The 20,732-nt window shown below is 44.8% G+C and overlaps 5 protein-coding genes across 5 annotated transcripts in view; 3 read left to right on the top strand and 2 right to left on the bottom strand.

The window, feature by feature from the left end:
• Positions 1-978: 978 nt before the first annotated feature.
• On the bottom strand, positions 979-3,351 carry LOC132261836 (gastrula zinc finger protein XlCGF71.1-like). Its single transcript, XM_059760836.1, has 3 exons — positions 3,129-3,351; positions 2,576-3,058; positions 979-2,507 (listed from the first exon to the last, which is right to left on the bottom strand). Exons 1-3 carry the CDS (start codon positions 3,239-3,241, stop codon positions 2,351-2,353), a joined length of 753 nt encoding a protein of 250 aa, XP_059616819.1. The 5' UTR covers positions 3,242-3,351; the 3' UTR covers positions 979-2,350.
• A 1,284-nt stretch (positions 3,352-4,635) lies between these two features.
• On the top strand, positions 4,636-6,001 carry LOC132261879 (oocyte zinc finger protein XlCOF19-like). The gene is made up of 2 exons (XM_059760900.1): positions 4,636-4,865; positions 4,948-6,001. The coding sequence occupies exons 1-2, from the start codon at positions 4,747-4,749 to the stop codon at positions 5,774-5,776; spliced, it is 948 nt and encodes a 315-aa protein (XP_059616883.1). The 5' UTR covers positions 4,636-4,746; the 3' UTR covers positions 5,777-6,001.
• Positions 6,002-6,079: 78 nt separating this feature from the next.
• LOC132261826 (signal transducing adapter molecule 1) lies at positions 6,080-8,557 on the bottom strand. The gene is made up of 3 exons (XM_059760825.1): positions 8,339-8,557; positions 6,875-8,058; positions 6,080-6,812 (listed from the first exon to the last, which is right to left on the bottom strand). Exons 1-3 carry the CDS (start codon positions 8,379-8,381, stop codon positions 6,348-6,350), a joined length of 1,692 nt encoding a protein of 563 aa, XP_059616808.1. The 5' UTR covers positions 8,382-8,557; the 3' UTR covers positions 6,080-6,347.
• Positions 8,558-8,614: 57 nt separating this feature from the next.
• Positions 8,615-11,275, top strand: LOC132261902 (transmembrane protein 87A). Its single transcript, XM_059760932.1, has 6 exons — positions 8,615-8,738; positions 8,909-8,969; positions 9,034-9,122; positions 9,191-10,038; positions 10,110-10,378; positions 10,449-11,275. Exons 1-6 carry the CDS (start codon positions 8,643-8,645, stop codon positions 10,664-10,666), a joined length of 1,581 nt encoding a protein of 526 aa, XP_059616915.1. The 5' UTR covers positions 8,615-8,642; the 3' UTR covers positions 10,667-11,275.
• A 2,642-nt stretch (positions 11,276-13,917) lies between these two features.
• The window catches only part of LOC132261447 (uncharacterized), a 77,204-nt gene continuing 70,389 nt past the window's right edge, over positions 13,918-20,732 (top strand). The window contains exon 1 of the mRNA XM_059760270.1: positions 13,918-15,010. Coding sequence (XP_059616253.1) covers positions 14,962-15,010 — 49 coding nt within the window. The 5' untranslated portion in view covers positions 13,918-14,961. The remainder of the gene's footprint in view (positions 15,011-20,732) is intronic.

Here is a 20,732-nt window from a genome sequence, read left to right as displayed (position 1 = left end):
TAAACCTTCATACTCAAAGCAACTTTCCTCTTGATGCAAAAGAGCGGGTCTTTATGCATTGCAGCACTCACCCTAAACCAATAAACATTCATAAATTCGTTTCTTTCTCTAAATATGCTCAGCTAGGCAAGATATGTACATACATTGAGACTTGAGGAATGTCCGTAGGAGGGCAAATCGCGCCAGAAACCCATTCTATGATCGTAAAAATTGTACTGAAATGCCTGAAAAGACGTAAATATGCTGGAGACTTATTGTGATTGTGCAATGAACATCTATCAGAGGCAAATATGTAGTGTGCATTGTCCGAATGACTTTGACGATATAATATGGAAAAAGCACAGTGACAAAATGTGTTTAATTACAAATAAATCCTCTCTGCGCGCACTTCGCATGAAATTCCTCTATTGCCCAGCCCAGAAGCGATATTTCTGTATAAGTTTAACTTACATTTAGAAAATTTCCCAATTGACCTGAAACACTTTATACCTGCTTGTATTTCAAGGTTTGATACTTACAAACATAGTCAAGTCAGCTATGTACATACATATGGAGGTAATTTAGAGAGACATCGAGTGAGGAGAAAAAATGGTGTTCAGCTGAAATATTATTCATTCTCTCTGTGCGCCTTTCAAAATGTACAAAAACACACACACACACTCGCTTTGGAATTACATTTGCATATAATTTAATAAATAATATAAAGCTCTCGTCGAATATAGAATTAATAATAATAAAAATGCCTCGTTAATGTACGTTTTGTTCATTGATGTGGAAATGTCTGGAAATAATTATCCACTATATATGTACACACACGTAAAAACATTACACAAAGCATAATGCCTGTTTTTATCATTTTCAAGTCTTTCACTCCAGCGAGGCGAGTGTGTTGAAAACACATCATTCGTAGGTAAAACTCCGAGTTAGATATATTCGTCTCTAAAGCATATTTTTACTGCCCATGCAGAGAAAATGCTGGAAATATTGCTCACATCGCCAGAGTGAATTAAATTTTCCATCCATCGCCGAATGAGTAATGAGAACAATTGACGAGAATATGTATGGAGATGCTTAGATATGGAATATGGAATTGCTGAATACTTTACGTCATATAATCTACACTCTGGCGTCGTTAAAGGTAAAAGATGACTCAGTTGCGGGGGGGGGGAAAGTAAACAAATATTCTTTTTATGAAATCATTGTATAATTGTGTGAAATATAGAATAAAGTTATACACATTATGTAAAAATATTACATGTAAAAATGATTAGTTTGCAGTGAAGTTTAGAGACCGTGTTTTAGGCTTTGCCAGTACAATTGAGAGAACTTTCGTCTCACCTTGAAATCAATACAATATTTTATTCTCTCTCCTTCTTATTGTCGATAATAAATTGATTTTGAGCATCACAACTGCTTTTGTGACTGTGAAAATTCGTTTTGTTCCTGTTGGCGGAAGAAATGAGCACCATTTTGTGTGGCATTTGGCATGGATTCATCGTTCGGATTGCAGGAAAATCGGAAAATCTAACAATCACCTGTAAATTCAACTAATAACACACTAAAAAACTACCTTCTAGGCATTCTATTGGGTTAAGAAAGCAAGAAAATTGCACTCATTTCCAATGAAAATCAACAATATTGCACTGAATCTTCATGATTCAAAGGTTTTGTGTTCACAAAATCAAGTGAAAAAGGAGCGTAAAAGCGAAATAAAAAGGATTACAAGCAAACATAACCTTACATTGTCATTGTCTACACTCCCAAAGGCCCAATTAGCGTAGACAATGGGCGAAAGCGTAGAAAATGTGGGCATGGCTGCAAAAAAGGGGCAACAAAGCAGGACCAACTGATAAACAATAGATAGATTAACTAAAGATATTTATTAATTGCTGAATGATATAGAAATACATTATTGTGAAGGATAGAAATGGGAGAAAAGATAATATTTGTACCAAAACAAGATTATAAACATAAATATTAGGGAGAGAAATCAATTTCAATTGTGATAAAAATTCATAAATGGGGAATTTCAATTGTTGTAAATTCATCTCTCTCATTCTTCTTCTCTTCTCAACACGCCCTTAACATGGTAAAACTCGTAAATCTACTTCTTGGTCTTTTTCTCAAAACATCGATGGAAAGTTGAAGAGAGGGAGGGAAAATGGGGCGCTTCAATACACCCGCGGAAATTCTCTGAGAGAATCAACACTCATGATTTCATTATTTGGGAAACTGCTTCATCTTTTTGGTGGCACTTACATCTTCATCCTCCAGAACACACAGACGTCTTTGATATCCGCGACCTTCAGCGCTGGCTCCTCCCCTACGCCGCGCCGCTCGGGTCACGCGCTCACGATGGTATCGTGATGAGGTTGCCCTCGTAGTGAAAACTCTTGGAATCATCGGCCTGCGCCATCGCCTTGGCCGTCTTGTCCTCCTTTTCGTGCACCTTGTGATGCTGCTTCAGCGTGTTGATTTGCGTGAAGCACTTGTTGCACTCACGACACCTGTTCAGCGGAGAGAAATGGGGTATTGCGAGAAGGACATCACGGCCAGACAGCTTCACGGGACTTACCTATAGGGCTTGTGGCCCGTGTGGATCCTCGTGTGCACGGTGAGGTTGCTGGAGAAGGTGAATCGCTTGTCGCAGTAGCTACACTTGTAGGGCTTTTCGTCCGCGTGCATCTTGAAGTGGAGCTTCAGGTAGTTGAAGGAAGCGAAGGTCTTATTGCAGTTGAGGCAGCGGTAGTCCTTGAGCTCCTTGTGCTCCTTCAGGTGCCTCTCCAGGGCGTCTCGATGGTAGAAGGGTTTGTAACAGTGGTGGCACTTCAGAGCCTGGCTGTCTTTCGTGTGGCTCAGCTGGTGTTGTTTCAGCTGGTTGGGATCGTAGAACACCTTGTTGCAGTAGTGACACACGCTCCACTGCTTCGCGTCCTCCTCCTGATTCGCGTGAATCTTCATGTGATTTCTGTACGTCGACATGCTCTTCAGCACCTTGAGGCACGTCGGACATTGAAAAGTGGGCTTCGGCAGCGCATCCTCGCGCACTACCACGATCCTACATGGAGAGACAAAGGACGACCTGCAATCCAGCAGCACAAATAGCAGGCGCCAGACAAAATACTCACTCGGGCTGTTCCTCGGGCTCAGCGCAGTTGCCACTGTACAGCATTGCGTTGGTCTTCTGGTAGTCCACGCTCAAATTGAACATGGACTCGATGCTGATCTTACTGTAGTCCATCCTGCAAGGACTCTCCACCACTCTCGTGACGGAATTGACACGGATTCAGGGCAGAAAAGAGCCACAAACTCGCACCACGAACGAGATCGATAGGCGTTGTTTGACACTTAAAATGTCTGCTGATTTTGACAGACGCAGCTTTTGCTGCATGCTTCACGGCATGCAGCGCAATTCAAGGGCAATCAATTGGGATAAATTGAGCACTTACTTGCATATTTGTTATGAGTTTTGTATTCAGATGAAGATATTGCCATAACGGGCTATATATTTCCTCTTCGGCAGGTACAATCATCAAGGAATAGTTCTTGAAATTTCAATATAATTTTTTGACTAATTTCACTGCACAGTGAAACTGTGATTAATACACACCCCGATTTATGCAGAATCAACTGAATATTCTCAACCTGAAACTTGTGAGAAACGAGAAGAACTTCAGGTAAACCTTCATCTGATATTCTCCTGGCACTGCTATGTATTTTGACTCTGGTGTTAGCGTTTCAGGTCCTGAAAAAATTCAAGATTAATTCTCTATTGCCAGACATATTCTTGAATGATATATGTACTTATGCGATCAGAATAATCCCGAAGATTCACTTCGAAGCTGACATCCCAGTTTTCATAATCTTCTTCGGTGACTGATGGCTTTGGTGGAACTTTTTTCGACTCCTTTATCTCCATATGTAGCGGGACGTCTTTTTTAGGTGCAATTCCCAGCTTTTCTATTTTGACTTCGGCTTCTATCTTTGCAGATTCGATTATGTCTATGATCTCGGGGTCTGTGGGGAAAACTGCATTCACCTCACGATTAAAATCTTTCCTCTCGTACGCTCTTCTGTTAGCTGGGTTTATAACACCAGCACACTTCAGCTCGGCATAAGAGGCGGCCGTGGTGCAGTCGGTAGAGAGCCGGACAAGAGTGCAAAGCGAGAAAAACAATGCACAACGCACCAAAATTGAACTCGGTACCTTGCAATCTGCAAGCGCATGCTCTACCACTATGCTATCGCTCCTATATGGATGTTTCTATTGGATCTTGTTCATGTCTTTCCACGTGGGTGGCTTCTCGCGCCATCTGCACATGTTCGAATGAAATTAAAGCAAGTTCGAAACATTTATTCCTGGATATTCCTAAATATTCCTCCTTTTAGGAATATTTAGGAATATTGGAATATTTGAGGAATATCAGGAATAGAATATTGTAGGAATATTTGGAATATTTGAGGAATATTGGAATACAGCCACGTTTAAAATCAGCTTGCGTACCCCTAAGTCTAAAAGCGTCTAATCAGACTCAACTGCAATGAAACAGCATATGACGACTGGCAGGTACAGCATACGCGTCGTCGCGGGCCGCAGCTTCGGCCCCTCGGCGCTTCGGCTCTTGTTGTTCTTGGCCGAGCGACAGGGCCGCACTCCGGGAGGCCCGCAAGGCGCTGTCAGTGGTGTTATTGATTTTCTGAAAAGTCATGTGAATTTCCTTCTTGTCCGCGCGTCCAGGCCAGGAGATGGACTACAGCAGGATGAGCATGGACGTGTTCAACTTCAACCTCGACCACCAGGCGTACTACACGCAATTCCCGATGGGCGTCGTGCCGCAGCTGCCCCCGGCGGACGCGCGCCTGGAGTGAGTGCTGGTCTCGGGCTGTGTGGGGCTCGCGTGGCGTGTGACGGGGCTAATGCGTATGCCTTTGTGTGTCTCTTTGCAGATCGGCGCCGCTCATCATTCCCAAGGTGGAGATCTACGAGCAGCCGCCGCCACAGGAGGCGGGACAGGTGGGGCAGCCGGAGGAGCCGGAGGGCGTTCAGGACGGTAATCCGGCGGCGGAGGCACTGCAGTGTCCACACTGCTTCAAGGTGCTGAAGAGCGCCAAGTCGTTCAAGAGCCACCTGAGGAGCCACCCAGAGAGCCGGCCGGAGGCGGAGACGAAGCAATGGAGCGTCTGCAACTACTGCAACAAGGTGTTCTACGATCTCAACCAGCTGAAGCAGCACATCGCCACGCACACGAAAGAGCAGCTGCACAAGTGCCAGTTCTGCTACAAGTCCTTCCCGGAGAAGGTCCACCTCACACACCACCTGAAGGAGCACCAGGAGCTGAAGGACTACAAATGCCTGAACTGCAACAAGACCTTCGCCTCGCTCAACTACCTAAAGCTCCACTTCAAGATGCACGCGGACGAGAAGCCCTACAAGTGTAGCTACTGCGACAAGCGATTCACCTTCTCCAGCAACCTCACCGTGCACACGAGGATCCACACGGGCCACAAGCCCTACCGCTGCGTGGAGTGCAACAAGTGCTTCACACAGATCAACTCCCTGAAGCAGCATCACAAAGTGCACAAGGACGAGAAGAATGAGAAGTGCAGCTTCTGCCCCAAAACCTTCCGCTACGCCGGCAACCTCATCACGCACATCCGCACGCACACGGGCGAAAAGCCGTACCGGTGCGAGTTCTGCGGCAAGAACTTCTCGCAGCTGGGCAGTCTCAAGGGGCACCTGAAGCAGGAGAAGGCGCGCCTGGGGATCCACGAGTGAGAGAGACAGACAGCCTGAGAATCTTCCCCCCCAAAAAACTCAAATCTCCTTCATGAATATATACTTGGGTGTAAAATCACTTTGTAAAACAGCCACTTACATTAGAGTTACTGTGCAATTTATAAGTTTCATCGTATTTTACCACTAAACATTGAGTAGATCTTATAGTCTCTAAAATGACTAATAAATTTTAAGTGCCACAGAGAACGTCTCTCAGTGTCGTCGGGGTCAAGGATCGATGCACTCAGCAAGATTGCTTTCCTCCTAAAGAAAGAAACCCATGAGAAATGTTTAAAATGCTATTTATTTAGTCAATAGTACGATTATCAATAATTCTTTCACAATAATATAGTTAAATATCAAGTAATTTATACATAGAGACAAGTGCAACTTCCTGCAACACTATTTGTCACCTCAAATCAATCGCCAAATGAACAGTATAATCATGCTAAACAGCCGGCGTTGCGCCGGCCAATGACTTGCAGGACTTGCGATTTATACAAAAAAAAAGAAGGAGGAAAGGATGTTCGGGGTGATGCTGAGGGGGCGGCGAGAAGGCGTGCGCGTGTGTTTACCGCTGCTGCTGATACACGGGAATGTTGGTCTTGTCCGGCATCGGCACACCACCGCCGTCCATGGATTGCGGCGGCCGGAACATGGGGCCGCCCATGAAGACGCCCTGCGGCGGCATCTGCGATTGCATTTGCGGCATTTGCTGCTGTCCAGCAAAAGCCTGTGGGAAGCTGTGTCCCGGCGGCGGCACGGCCGAGGAATGTCCGTTCTGCATCTGCGGCGGCACGGCCACGGGCACGGGCGCCTGGCTTTGCGGCGGCATCGACGGTGTGACGTTCGTGGCCAGACTCATGCCGGCCATCGCCTGGTGCAGCATGTGAGGCGGCGGAGCGTGCTGCGGATGAGACATCATTTGCATGGCCGGTGGAGGCATTCCGGGACCACTGGACGCCGGCGGTAGCTGATAGAGACCGCCTGGCGGCATTCCGTACATCCCGGGCATCGACTGCGGCATGTACATCGACTGCAAAGAGCAGAGGAATGAGTCAGTGAATCACGAGACAATGAGAGGCAATTGTCACTCACCGTAGGCTGCTGGCTGAAGGCCGGCGGCATGTAGCTGGGCGGCTTCTCGGGCTCCCGCATCAGCGTGTGATAGAGGTTGATCGCCTCCACGAGATCGCTGCTCAGCTGCGTCAGCTGAGCGTGCTTCCTGTCCACGCGCTCCAGCTCGGCGTCAATTAGCGGCCCCATCTGGTTCACCTGCAGCTCCAGCGCCAGCATCTCAGGCGTGTCCTGGCTGGGATCCTCGGGATTCGCCTCGTGCAGCAGATGCAGCAGCCTGTCAATCTTCTCCTCGTTGATCTCCACCGGCTCCTGCTTGTCTTCCTCGTCGGGCAGCGACTCGTCCTCGAATTGCACCGACTTCTTCACCTTCTCCAGGCGCATCGCCTCGGGCTCTACACTCAGATCGGCCGTGACGAAATTGGAGGGAAAGAGACCCTCGCCGCGCTGATTGTATCCCTTCCACCAGTTCGGGTCGCTGTCGTCCAGCACGTGAATGATCTCGCCCACCGTGAACGTGAGTTCATTGTCCTCGGCGGCCTCGAAGTCGTACAGAGCGCGCACCTTGCGCGGCTCCTGTGCGGCGGCGGATGCCGCGGAGGAAGTGAAGCTGCCGCCGCCGGACATGCCAATGAGTGGATAGAGCACTGAAGATGAGGACGCGCCACCCGCCGAGGCCTTGGGCGAGGCTGTCTTGCTCTCCTTCAGCGACAACTCAATCGCCTTGGCGATGTCATCCGCCTCTTGCTGACTCTGCACCACGTTCGGGTCCTTGCTGAATGTGGGCTGCGGCTTTGGCTTGTCGGCCGCGTCGCTGCTCTCCAGACCCTCGGATTTCAGCTTCTGGTAGAATGAGGGAATGAGATTGAGCTGTGGATCTGTCTTGAACTCGTCTTCGGACCACTTCTTCAGCAATCCCACGAGTTTTCCCGTCACCGGAGCCGAATTCTTCGACACGATGCGCCTGAACTCATTCTCAAACTCCCTGGAGGCGACTTCCAGGTGGAAATTCCTGCCGCAGTTGTTCACGCAGGCGTCCAGGAGGGTGATGGCTTGGATGACGACATGGGGATCGTTGTGGGCTAATCTCTTCATGATGGACTTGAGACAATCTTTGGCATTTATGGAACTCGATCCGACTTTATCACATATATCCATTATCACCCCCCATTGTTCTGTCGTATTCTTCTCGCTGGTGGCTTTTTCTGCGTCACGGATAAGGCCATTCCCCGTGTGCGGAGAGAGAGATAGACAAGAAAAACAACCATGAGTAATACTGAAAGACTGTCCGGAATGTCACAGACTCCCGGACAATGGCAATGTGCACTCTTTCGCGCCTCCTCCAGCGTCCGGAGGCGCACACACTGCCGCCGAGTGGGACCAGTGGGTGGCTCAGGGGTCATACGCAATCAATTGAATTGATTGGAACGGTGAGAAAGAGGGAATAAAGTGCAAATTGCGCTCCAATGGGCGAGAGATACTCACCAATGTCAGTATCGAAAGGTGACGAAGCGCCAAATAAGCCCATTTTTCACCTATTCTCCCGCCTAATCTACCACAAATTTTGCTATCAGTGCTTCCTTGGCTGTTCCGTGAACACAACTCTGCCAAATTTACGTGGAAAGTGCATGAAATTGAGGAGGAAAATGCGGAAAATCTCACTGCAATTCACACACAATAATGATCGCCAGACAGTACAATGACATTTGCAATTTGATTTGACAGCTCGCGCTGTCAAACGTCAAATAGAGTTTTCATGGCGTAGAAAAGTGTTTTCATCCTGTGAAAAATGCATAAAAATCTCGTGTTTCTGGCGCAAATCCTCTGGCTGGGCTGTGTCGTCGCCTTCCCGGATCAGGGCAAGTGGGACTTCATCATGACCAAGGTGAGTATCGAGCGGGAAACTAAGAAATCACCCTGAAATTGTACAGTCGGCATATGTTGAGTTCCGGGGACTCCACTTTTCCGCGAATTCTCACCAATTGCCAGCCATCTACGCACTCAGATAAGCTTTATGGCCATTGTTTGACTCATTGGCTGATTGTTTTCTTGTAGGAAATGTCGCTGAACACAATTTCCAAGTCCCTCTTCGAGGGATCCAAGATCTACGTGCAGAGTAAGTCAGCAGGACATGGCGAGGATGTTTGACAGTGTGAATGATAATTTTTCTTCTTCTCCAGTTACTTGCGAGTCCAAGTATCCGGACACGGAGATCCAGATCTCCTGGATGCTCAGGCAATCCATGTGTTACGATGGTCAGACGCACTACGTGAGTATATTTGGCCATCAAAATCCCCTGCGGAAAACTGTTCCCAATGCGCTTTTCCCTTTTTGCAGTTCCCGAACAGAGCTCCAGTGAAGAACGAGACTGAGCCCACAATCTCGGACAGCATCACGGAGACGTGCAAGCACGGCGGCCACATAATCCTCAACGAGTTCAAGTTTGCCGGGCATCCGGCGGCGGAGAGCAAGCTGGACACGGCAAAGAAGAAAGCCCGCCGCGAGTCGGGAAGCATTCCCGGCCCGAATCCCGTGTTCACCATCACGAAGGACGGCGTGTACTTCTTCACGCTGCGCATCGATACGCCGCCGAGCAACCCGCGCGAGTTCAATGCGTCCGTGCACGTGGAGATCCGCGGCCCGCATGGCTACTTGTCAGCCTTCGACTGGCCACTGCTGCCGTTCTACGGCATCATGTGCGGCATCTACGTGCTGTTCGGCGTGATCTGGCTCACGGTGTCGTTCCTGCAGTGGCGCGACCTGCTGCGCATCCAGTTCTGGATCGGCGGCGTGATCTTCCTGGGCATGCTGGAGAAGGCGATGTTCTACGCGCACTACCAGACCATCAACTCCACCGGAGTGTCCATCAAGAGCGTGCTGGTGATGGCCGAGTGGGTGTCGTGTGCCAAGCGCACGCTGGCACGCATGCTGGTGATCATCGTGTCGCTGGGCTTCGGTATTGTCAAGCCACGCCTCGGGCCGATGCTGCACAGAGTTGTGGGCACGGGCGCTCTGTACTTCGCGCTGGCGTGTGTCGAGAGCTATCTGCGCGTGGTGCAGACGATCAATGAGCCAAACAACCAGATTCTCGTGGCCAGCATTCCCCTGGCCGTGCTGGACTCTGCCATTTGCTGGTGGATCTTCACGTCTCTCGTGCAAACGACCAGAACACTGAGACTGAGAAGGTGGAGAGAGAGAGAGAGAAATCCACCAGTTAAATCTCGCTGGATGACTAATGGGTGTTTTTTGCTTGCAGAAATATGGTGAAATTGTCTCTCTATCGACACTTTACCAACACTCTCATCTTCGCCGTGATTGCTTCTGTGATCTTCATGCTGTACTCTCTGAAGTCCCATAGAATGGCGTCGTGCTCAGACTGGAAGGAGCTCTGGATTGATGACGCTTTCTGGCACATCCTCTTCTCCTCCCTGCTGCTAGTCATTATGATCCTGTGGAGGCCAACTAACAACAATCAGCGCTACGCTTTCACGCCACTCCTGGACAATCCGGAGGATGAGGACGAAGGTGAGACCTCACAATTTACACGTGTGTTGTGAAATGATAATCAATGGCCTTTCCTTTGCTGTTAATTCAGACGAAGAGGAGCAATTTGTGTCCGATGCTTATGGCGTGAAGATGCGAGGCACTCACGGTGTGTCGCCGCGGGCGTCGCGGAGCGCGACAAATGACGAGGACGACCTGAAGTGGGTGGAGGAGAACATCCCGGCAGCAATTGCTGACGCAGCGCTGCCCGTTCTCGACTCGGACGAGGAGATTGTCAATACGAAGTTTGAGGTGTCGAAAATGCAGTGAGCGAAAGCACAAGAATCCTTTAAGTCATAACATAAGAGAATATTAAATGAATTTCTACTGATAAGAAGCCTCTGTGCTGTTAATTTATATATATAGTGGCATGTATTATTGAGTATCGAGTGACATGGGCGAGTGCGTCATATTGAATAAAATATGAGTTGAAGTGCCGTTTATTTCTTTTTGTAAAATTAACTTGTGACTAATTTGATATCAAAACTACTATTTTCTGTTGTACTTGTAAGTGATGTTTTTCCTTGATGCCCTGCTGCAATTTTGCAGAGATGGGAAGTGAAAGGAGCTTAATAAATGATGAGAATCAAAATCCTGTAACAAAATGCCACTGTGAATATCACTACAAGTATTCCAAAGACAATTTTTCCTTTTCTTGTACTTACATTTGGCGATTGCTTTGTTGGTAAAAATCGTAAAAAAAAATATGGAGAAATCTTAAGAGAAGTGTGTGTCAGTGAAACTCCACAAGATATTTCTCTGTAAATATCGAGTAATTTTTTCTACTTTTTCTATAGTAATATCAAAATATCTATATAAGCATTAAAGAAAGTATGTAGTGCATTATATGTAAATAAATTAGTTTAATTGACTGAATAATTCATACATGAAAGCTCGTCTTTTGCCTCATGGAATCTCAGCGGACTTTTCAACAATCTTGTGAATTATTCCTTCAGCAAGCGGGCTCTCAAAGTGCATGCACAAAGTTTCACTTTTCTTCAAAAGACCCGACAAATTTATTCCCCTTCGGGGACTTTCAACCCTGCGTTTGGGGGAAAACCAATGGACTCTGTTGGAATCCCTCACAGCAACTCTGAGGTCAATTAGTGCTTGGCCTTTTGTGCAGCACTTCTGTTTGCGCAGGGACGAAGCACTGGGAATAGCCAGGATGCGGAAGCTCTTCAATTTAAAGAATATGACAATTCCTTGCCTTTCCTCCGACGAAGACAGACAGTGGTGTAGTTTATTTCGCTTTTTATAGGGAATTCTAGTGATTCACTTAACCCTTTGTGAGAGACAAAGCTTCTGCCCGCGAAATCTACTTCTTTCTTGACTTCTTTAAACTCTATGATTTGCTTTATCTCGAGGAAATTCATGAGACAAATATTTTCTCACTTAAATTCAGATATTTTCACGATAAGCTAAAGAATTTTTAGTTCCTGAAATGAAGCAATAATTTGTCATTATTGCGATTATTTATTATTATTTGTGGAAATCATTTTCTAGTCTTACTTCTCGTCAGAGGGTTAAATTGTTTCTGCTATTGATGATCTCGTAAGGAAACTTCATCCCTTCTGACTACACCACTGCGAAGAGGCATCAAATTGCAGAGATTTTGCCTGGAAGCTCAGCTGAAATTGACTCCGTGCCATTTGAATGGAAGGCATCTCTTAAGACTGCAGATTTATATCAGTCCAATTGAGTTAAGGAGCATGTGAAACTATATCGAACCGGATTCTCCTACGGGGATAAAAGTCGAAAGGCACTTGATTACACGTGAGAGCGAGACATAATTGAGTGCTTCAGAAGAGAGAATTTCGCAGATCAAAGTGTTAAGTTGAGGTATGTTTCGCGGCGGAAAGCTCTTCTTCTCAGGAATTCAATTTGATCCAGTTTGGATTGAAATCCAAATTGAAGGCGGAAAAAATTGGCAGACAATCGATTAGCCAAGAAAGAAGTCCCCGAAGAAGATTTTCAGAAGTGCTTATCGAAGGGAATTTTGGTGTAGAAATGGGTCAATTGAATTTTGAGTTTTCGTTTGAAATTCCATGTAATGCCGCAATATTTAATTTTATCGCATTTTGCGGACAGAAATGCGATTTGGTGTGTGTCTTCTTGGGACAGTTTCTTTATACCCAGCATCACTTCGTTTTCTGCTGAAACTATAACAGAAAATTGCTGATAATTCAATTCTTGGAGCGGTGAGAAAGTGTAGAGAAATATGCGACGGAACTCTTGCCGGACACGAGACACTTTGGGCGTCCCCTTTTCGCCCCAGAAAGAAATTAGGAGCCTGATGGCATCCACTTTGAGTGTCTCCACACCACAATCAGGCGTCGCCCGAGAGATGAAAGAAGCGGGCGTCTTAATGGAACCCAGGAGGGTGACAGTGTGTGCCTGAGAAAGGCACATTCTCTTGGTGCAAAACTTAGTTTTGAAAGTTATAAAAGCACCTTTCACAGCACTACTTTTGCGTTCAACATGAAGAATTTCACTCCGGGCCTTTGCTTCCTGGCCGCCTTCTCTATGCTGGCTGGCAAATAAGGTTAACAGGAAACTATGCCACCCACACTCTGGCCAGCAACTGCTGATAGCAGAAACTATCGGGCGACAGTACGTAATTTTCCAAAGAAAAGCGTTTGTTCAATTTTTATTCCTGGTTATTTCAAAGTTTACCTCACTTTGACCTCATTTTACTCTCACTTTTCTGCAGAATTTAATCATTTACACTCAGTACAGCGATGAAAATGATCACAATCACTAATTGCTCACCACAAAAGAGTGTTAATCAATAAAATTAATTGGTCCCAATTTCAGATAAATATCCGATTTACTATCAGGTGTTTGTGATCTTTCATAACAGAACCCCAAACCAACAATTGTTTTGGCAAAAGTTATTTATTTCAAATTATTGGCTTTCATTTAAAAAAAAACAATGGTCGAGTGAAATATAATAAAACACTTCTTGGAAAGAATACTATAAGTGGGGCAAATTTAACCGAACAGTGATTGCTAAATGTTTATATATTGTGGTATTCTTCTATAAAATTTCTCTTCAAGAAGAATATTTTTCCAGGAATTTCTTTAGGCACAATAGAACTTTATTATTAACAGTGGTAAAAGGTTAAATGGACTTTTGACAGCCTAATTTCCTTCCTATTTTTTCTCCTTATCAATTGTTTATTTTTGCAACAAATCATTAAATTTTCTGGCAATTCAATGCCATATTCTTTCCCGAGGGAACATTTGTGACCTTTTTAGCGCCCAAAATCGTTCGTATGCTCTCCGCATTTGACTTCCGCGCGCTGTTCCTTGTGGAACTCTTCCCCCACCACTTTCTCCTGCACGTGTTCCCGAGCGAGTGTGCTCGCGAGGGGAATCCGCGCGCGAGCGTCCTCAGCCGCAGAGCCGAGCCGGCGTGGTGGGGTGGCTGTGCAGGGCCGACGAGTGCCGATCCTGAGCACTGGAGTGGGGCGAAGCTTGAATGAAGTGCTTGTTGTTCTTCCTCACCACTCAGTCTCGTACTAATTCTTCCGGTGTGGGCACACGCAGCGTCTGAGCTCGCATCTGCAATCTCTCGTGTTACGAATCTGAGCGGTTCGCTGTTGTCTTGCGGTCGATTGGGAGAGAGGGTGTGAGAATTCTTGGCGAAATGGGCAAAATGTGCAGCTGCATTTGGGGCGACTGAGTTGCGAAGAGCAGTGAACTGAGTGGACAGAGAAAGAGCGAGAGAGAGAGAGAGAGAGAGAGTGACAGAGGGCAGTGCATGGATGTCCCCAAATGACTCCGCACTAGCATTTAATTTAGATATTAGAGGCAGAAGCATCGGGACAATTAATTGACCATTAATTCCTCATAAGTCATAATTAATGTAGATTGATTGTTGATTCAATTTACTCTCGAGTCCAGCGGCCAGAGATTATCGGAATTAATTAATTTATTGACCGTACACCAAACTATTTGTGTTTGGTGCAGACTTCAAGTTGACGGCCCGAAGTTGTTGTCCCGCGAGGCCCATCTGTTTGCGCTCTCTGTTGCGTATATTCTGCGTGTCCGCGGGTGGAGCGCGTGCGAGGGGGCGCTTTTCAATGAAAAATACCACAAACTGGTAAACACACGAGTGAATAAATAAATTTAATTTGGAAAAAGCAGAGGGTTGAAATGGTCGCAGTGTGAGATGAAAAGCACTTCAATGGGTTGCACACCCGCAGCATAAAGCACATATACATATACATACCATTTGACACAGTCAAAGGGACAGCGCTCGCACAAATTAATCTAAATTGAGAGGATAAATTATTGTGCAGGAGTTTAATGTGCCGTTTTTCCCGCTAAATGCGCTCACCGTCAACCCTCGAGGACAATTATTGTGCTGGGTGAATGTGCGGATCGCGTCTGTCCACTCGAAACCTCTCAAGTTTTTCCTCTCTCTCCGCGCGCGTGTTCCAGTGAAAGTGGAGGTTTCGGGCAGACTGTGAATTCTTCAGTGCTAATAACACTTGTTCGCCTCGAGGTGTTCCCAAGTGGACGAGGATTCAATTAACCCGGCTGACATTGCATCCACCATGGAGGCGAGAACGCTCCACTGTCTCCTGCTCTTCTTCCTCTTGCAAGGTGAGCAGCCTTCTTCAATCTCAGCTGTCACTCTTCACGTCTCTCTCTATGCGTGTTTTCACGGACATATGCGAAATAGGAGGCATTTCAGGACAATTGGGTCGTATATGACCCATAAAAAGGACAATGTTTTTCTCATTTTTCCAATCTTGTTGCATTACTTTTAAATATGTAAATATTTTCTTGACATATTGTAAATTTAGGGAAAAATATCTACCCTCCTAAGATATTTCATACTTTCTCGAAGCGATCCAATTTCTTAGAAATTGCTTATGCACTACAACTTGTGGCTTTTCTAAGAACCCAAAGAACCAAAACTTTTAAGAAATACTCGTGAATCCACAAACTTTGCTTACAAACCTTAGTTTCTTGTCTTGAAAGGGTTAACATTTTATGCCTTTGGGAGAAACACACCTTTCGTGGGTGTCAAAAAATTTATTCATTTCCCATTTTCCACAATTCATTAACCACCATAAAAACTTACCATCCTGTAATTAATCAACATATCGTTAAATTGCGTATCGCCATGTGGCAATTAATCAAGGAAATTCTGCGCAAAATTTTCCTCCTGTGAAATGTCCGTCGGGACAGAAAAATAGAATGTATATACAAGTGGGTAGTGGAATGTGGGTGGCCAAAGGTCGCTTGAATTAGCATCTAAATAATGCTTAAGACATTTTGTTGATGAGTATTTTTCGCTGAAATTCTGTGACTCGATAAACACTTGGAGAGCGAAAAAATTAAGGAGTCTTTCCTTAGGCAGGGATTAAAAGGTGAAAAGTCGAATAATTGCGCTATGAAAATACAATTCGTGGGTGAGATATTTATGGATATTTCAATTATAACAGAAGATTACAACATATTTTTGAATAAAAACAAGAGTTTGAGGAAGAATTCCAATTTTTGTACTTGTGTGAATGACCGAGATTATTGCGCACGTTTCGTTGATGATTCAATTGAGAATTTTCTGAATCAATCTTTTGACCACTCCTGCCTAGCATTTATCATCAACAATTTACTCTAATTTATAACGCAATTACCACACTTTAGTATCCAAAGTTAAATCCTCTGCACGCTCTGCAAGTGTGGCTAGAATTGGTCTAGGGTAATTTAGGTGGAAAAGGCGGTAAATACTCCAGAAAATGGGGTGAGTTTTCCTGCTGTATGTTGTAGACTTGCACCGAATTCTTTGCGGGCTGAATTATACATTTCACTGTTTAAAAAATCACACCCGAGAAAATTGCCTTCCTCCCCAAACCCGTCACTTGTCAAATATTTATTCACTCAACACCTAGCTTTCATTTTCCCCTTTCCTTCGCAGCACAATCTCCCGCTCCTTTTCCCCCTCCTTGACACTCACAGGGAGTTCTTCTTTAATATGTAGGTGGATTCAAATTTAGACTCAACGCTCAGAGAGTCACATATGGATGATGTTTTGGGGAGAAATCATCACAAACACTTCCCAGTGACCCTTTTCGGCATATTTCTGTCCCTCCGCTGCACTCACGTGTCGACCATGAGTGAGAGGAGGTGAAGAAAGAGCCACTTTGAAATTCCATTTGCGTGAAAATAGAGAAAATATTCCGGGTTTTTTTCTGCCAGTGGAGAAATAAAAAAAAAACAAGAGGAGGAAATCTCTTTTGTATGTCAACAGGAGTTGATTTTTTGTCGAATCCCTCCGCATCCATTAACGTCTCAGGCAAACGGGGGGAGAGAGGGCAGTATATTAATTCTAAAGTCAATATTGGAGCTTTTAACTCTTGTCAGAAGTTATAAAATATTAGGAATTCTTTCAATATTTCATTTCCGAGAAAAAGAGATTCACGTAAAAATGGAACAAAGTTGAGATGACGAGTGGGAAATATAGATAAAAATGATAATTTGCCATACATTACAGAATTGTTAGATGCACTTTTCACTTCAGTTTTGAGTGAAGAGGAAATTGTGTTGGCTATCTAGAAGAATAGCATGTTCTCTGTGCTCAACTCTGACTTAAAAGGTCAGAAATCTTCATTAGTGACCACGTTCTGGCCGAAATATTCTGTTTGATGAGGGCAAAATGTTGATAATGCGATACTGAAGTGGGTTCACGGGTGGAAATGAGTTTTCTGGCCACCCTAGCTCACCATTCTTGCCCTCACAATACATGCGATGCGGAGCATTTTCCGCTCAAGTATCTCAATGGACTTTTCCGGCTGCGTGTTGCACTCAACTTGCTGACTGAATTGATTAAAATAGCCAGGCAGAAGAACTTGAAAAAGCACCATCCGTGAGATTCAGTGGTGATGAAAGAGGATGAGTTTTCCTTCTATATCAAGGCTAGTTAACAGGCTAAAATGTGACTGGAGAAATTCAATTTGCTTGCACATTGCAAATTTCCCCTAATGTTACATTCACTTCCATCGCGTTCCCGTGCGAACTGGGTTGAAATTGTGAGACAAATTCAACACAGAGAATGCATTTGATTCCGATAGGAGAAGTGCAATCACAATATTTCACATACAAAACATACTTTATGCGCTTCGGCAGCACAACAACAAATATACCATCAGTGCAGGCTCGCTTGTGTGCGCATTTTACCACGAAAATGTTGTCACAACAATTTATTGGATGTTGCGCGCACAGTAAAGGAAAAATACAGTGCAATTATCCTGGAAACCTCAATAGATATGGTAATATGGAATAATCTTTAGAAGATTGAATTGTTCAGCACAGATTTGCTGTATCGCTCGAGGTGTTAATTTACCGTAAATACAGCAAATTACCTCGCCATCGGATTAATTTGCAGTGTGTTCTAAGAGAATGCATCTCTGTCGGATGCATTGGGGTGTGAAATTACGTGTTCCCTCCGCCACTTTGCGCACATGTACGCATGTTTCCGAAGCTCAAACTTAATTAATCACACTAATGGGTCTTTTGCAGAGCAGAAAAGGCCGCGCAAGAGTCACAAAATGAAGACATTAAACCGCGCCGTGAATTTCTCTATAATCCATAAAATTTCAAATTGGCCTTTAACGGAGTGTTCTGCTCAGCACGAAATGAAGAAGTGTCGGTCATTTTTCTCGGAGATTCACCATATGCACTGGCCGAGACTCGGCCCACAATTTCACTGTGTGTTTATTTAATTTGGCGAATTTGTGAAGTAAAATAAATTGTGGCAATTTATCTGGTTATTAGGGTGATTTTTACAAATATTGCCAAGTGAATTTCCACTACTTATTGTGCAATATTTTTGCAAATTTACGACTGACATGCAATCTTTAATTTATGGAGAGAAATTATACTTGAGCAAATTCATTTCCATGGACTGGGATTTATTTGCCACTTTTGGTCACAGTGCTTGAGAAATTATGAAACAAGGAGCTCGAAGGCATGCGGAGAGCACAGAGTAAGATAAACAGAATAGGTTAGCCTTATTAAAAGTGGATATCTTACGTCATGAAATGTTTTTCATGTCAATGTGATTCCTGTAATTTATATTACAAATCAGAGAGCATGCAACTTAATGATAATCTGACGAATATCCCTGAAGCTGCTCTTTGACTGTGTCAGCATAGAAAGTGATTAAAAACAAGAATCCTTTTGCAATTACAGGCAGAATTTATAATTTCCCAAGATGCCATGTCTGCGGTGGGAATAGTTGTCGCCTGGAAATTTGTACATAGCCAGGAATGGATAAATGTTGCGAGAGAGGCAGAAAGGAGGATGGAATATTAGATTATGTTAGCTCCTTCCCATGCTGTTGCACATCACAAGAGCATAGCTGCACACACACGGAAACGTGAATGCACGAGGCGGCAATGGCACAGATGGCATTTAGTATAATTCGGTCTCGAAAGCATGTTTCTCCCGCAGACAAATTAGTTTAGTTTGGGTATTTGTAAGTTTTGTTGCTCTCTCTCTCTCTCACTCTCCGTTTGAATTCTCCCCCGCGGGACATCAACTAATATTGGGAGACTGCGAAACTCTGGATCTCGTGAGGATGGCGCACAATGAGAGGGAGAGAGGAGTGCATATAAATCACCGTGAGGTGCAGCTCCAAGGGTGGCCGCGCGCGGGGGAGCGGCGAGAGACATGAGTTGGTGTCACGTTTTTTAAATAAATCCACCAACCGCGTGAAATGTTCTATAATGCAAAATAGCGAATGTGCGCGGCAGGGAAATCCAGCAAGATGGGTGTCCCATGTCGCCAGAGTGGAGAAGGAATCTCTGGGATTCTTCTATCGCGTGTTCTCCAGCAATTAAACAATGCTCCCGAATTCTCAATGTTTTCATTATATATTCCAATACGTGAATGACTCTCACCGCGCCACGGTAATCGTGATTTTATGAGACGAGCGAGAACAATGTCTTGTCGTCAAACTATTTGTTGCACAGTCGGAAGTGTTCTGATATGAGTTCCACTGGTGTGTTAGCAAATTCCCCTGCGAGACGACACTCACAATACCAGCTTCGGAACATGCTAACTCTGGCGTGATACGCTCATCCATTCGCTCGCATCGCGCCAGCCATTCGAGAGCATCATAAATGGCAGGAAGGTATCACAAGAGAGATATAAATCTGGCAATTTTTGCTAAATTACACATTTCTTTCCATGCCATCTCGTCATAGAATGTTGTATTTTCTTAATGACCTTTATAATTATTACTCATCAGACACTATTAAGACACTTGTGCACTGCTTGTTCGACATTTCCTATCCAAATTGTGACTCTTTTCACACAATCAATTCCCTCAAGTTGATCCAATTAATCTCTGTCGGTACAACAAAATCATTTATCTGCGGTTAAACGGGTTTAACTTGTCAATTGATACGGAAGGGTGCAAAACTTGCTTTACATTCCGCTGAAGTGAAATGAATAAAATGGTGAAATTTGCCACACAAATATATCAACATAACCCACACACTATATACAGTATTAATTGAATAGAATAAATTTAAATGCAGTTCCCAACTCTAAAATGCAACACATTTTGCTCATTTTCCAGCAAATCGCGTCACATTTTATCGTCGTTTTGTATAGTGAAATAAAATCAGTGTAACGCGAAAAGCTGGCAAGAATGTGAACTTGTTGACATTTTCTCTGTTGGCATGGCTCGGCGTTGGATTGCATCCTTTAGCTGCTATGGCTGTTGAGCAGCATTTTCTCGAATGTTAATATGGGAATTTGCTCGATGCCGCATGTATGAATGGCTGTGCACGCCCGTTGAGAATGGCCAAAAATGTTAGCAAACATTCCGTGGAAATTGCACATGAGCAAGTGGCAGTGAATTGGGCAGCTTGGCGATATGGGAGCAATGTGGGTCCCAATTAAATTGTCCTTTTGTTCACTCCGCATCGTCATTATTTAATGGAGCCATTCTGCAGAGATGCTTTCAGACGGGGCGAGTTTAGTCACATGCTGACGGTCGTTCACAATATTCGCATTCAATTAATTTATTTGCAACAGACAAATTTTATAATTGGGAACACGCGTTTCGCCAGTGTTAGGCGGACGGCGATGCGGGCGGCTGAGGCAATTTTTGGGGCCGCGCCTGAATGATGACGATGGCGAAAAAGCTCGGGGATGCTTCCTGCCATGTTGGCACATCGATTAATTAACAATTTTCACAACAATTTCACCCCATTTTCTCGCCACTTGTTCAACAATTTCCACCTCTCCGCAGGCGCCAAACTTGGAAGTCAAAAATAATCAAACATCCAATTTATACCATCATCGTGCC

Source organism: Phlebotomus argentipes, unplaced genomic scaffold (assembly GCF_947086385.1).
Source record: "Phlebotomus argentipes unplaced genomic scaffold, Phlebotomus argentipes genome assembly contig_15, whole genome shotgun sequence".
Lineage (NCBI taxonomy): Eukaryota > Metazoa > Arthropoda > Insecta > Diptera > Psychodidae > Phlebotomus > Phlebotomus argentipes.
This window is presented reverse-complemented; position numbering and strand designations above follow the sequence as displayed.

Coding starts and splice junctions, on each gene's coding strand:
- LOC132261826 (XM_059760825.1), bottom strand. CDS start 8,381: ATGGGCTTATTTGGCGCTTCGTCACCTTTCGATACTGACATTG. Junction 8,059..8,338: donor ACCTTTCGATACTGACATTG/GTGAGTATCTCT, acceptor TCCGTGACGCAG/AAAAAGCCACCAGCGAGAAG. Junction 6,813..6,874: donor CCTTCAGCCAGCAGCCTACG/GTGAGTGACAAT, acceptor TGCTCTTTGCAG/TCGATGTACATGCCGCAGTC.
- LOC132261836 (XM_059760836.1), bottom strand. CDS start 3,241: ATGGACTACAGTAAGATCAGCATCGAGTCCATGTTCAATTTGAGCGTG. Junction 3,059..3,128: donor GAGCCCGAGGAACAGCCCGA/GTGAGTATTTTG, acceptor CTCTCCATGTAG/GATCGTGGTAGTGCGCGAGG. Junction 2,508..2,575: donor ACGGGCCACAAGCCCTATAG/GTAAGTCCCGTG, acceptor TCCGCTGAACAG/GTGTCGTGAGTGCAACAAGT.
- LOC132261879 (XM_059760900.1), top strand. CDS start 4,747: ATGGACTACAGCAGGATGAGCATGGACGTGTTCAACTTCAACCTCGAC. Junction 4,866..4,947: donor CCGGCGGACGCGCGCCTGGA/GTGAGTGCTGGT, acceptor GTCTCTTTGCAG/ATCGGCGCCGCTCATCATTC.
- LOC132261902 (XM_059760932.1), top strand. CDS start 8,643: ATGCATAAAAATCTCGTGTTTCTGGCGCAAATCCTCTGGCTGGGCTGT. Junction 10,039..10,109: donor AGAACACTGAGACTGAGAAG/GTGGAGAGAGAG, acceptor TTTTGCTTGCAG/AAATATGGTGAAATTGTCTC. Junction 10,379..10,448: donor TCCGGAGGATGAGGACGAAG/GTGAGACCTCAC, acceptor CTGTTAATTCAG/ACGAAGAGGAGCAATTTGTG.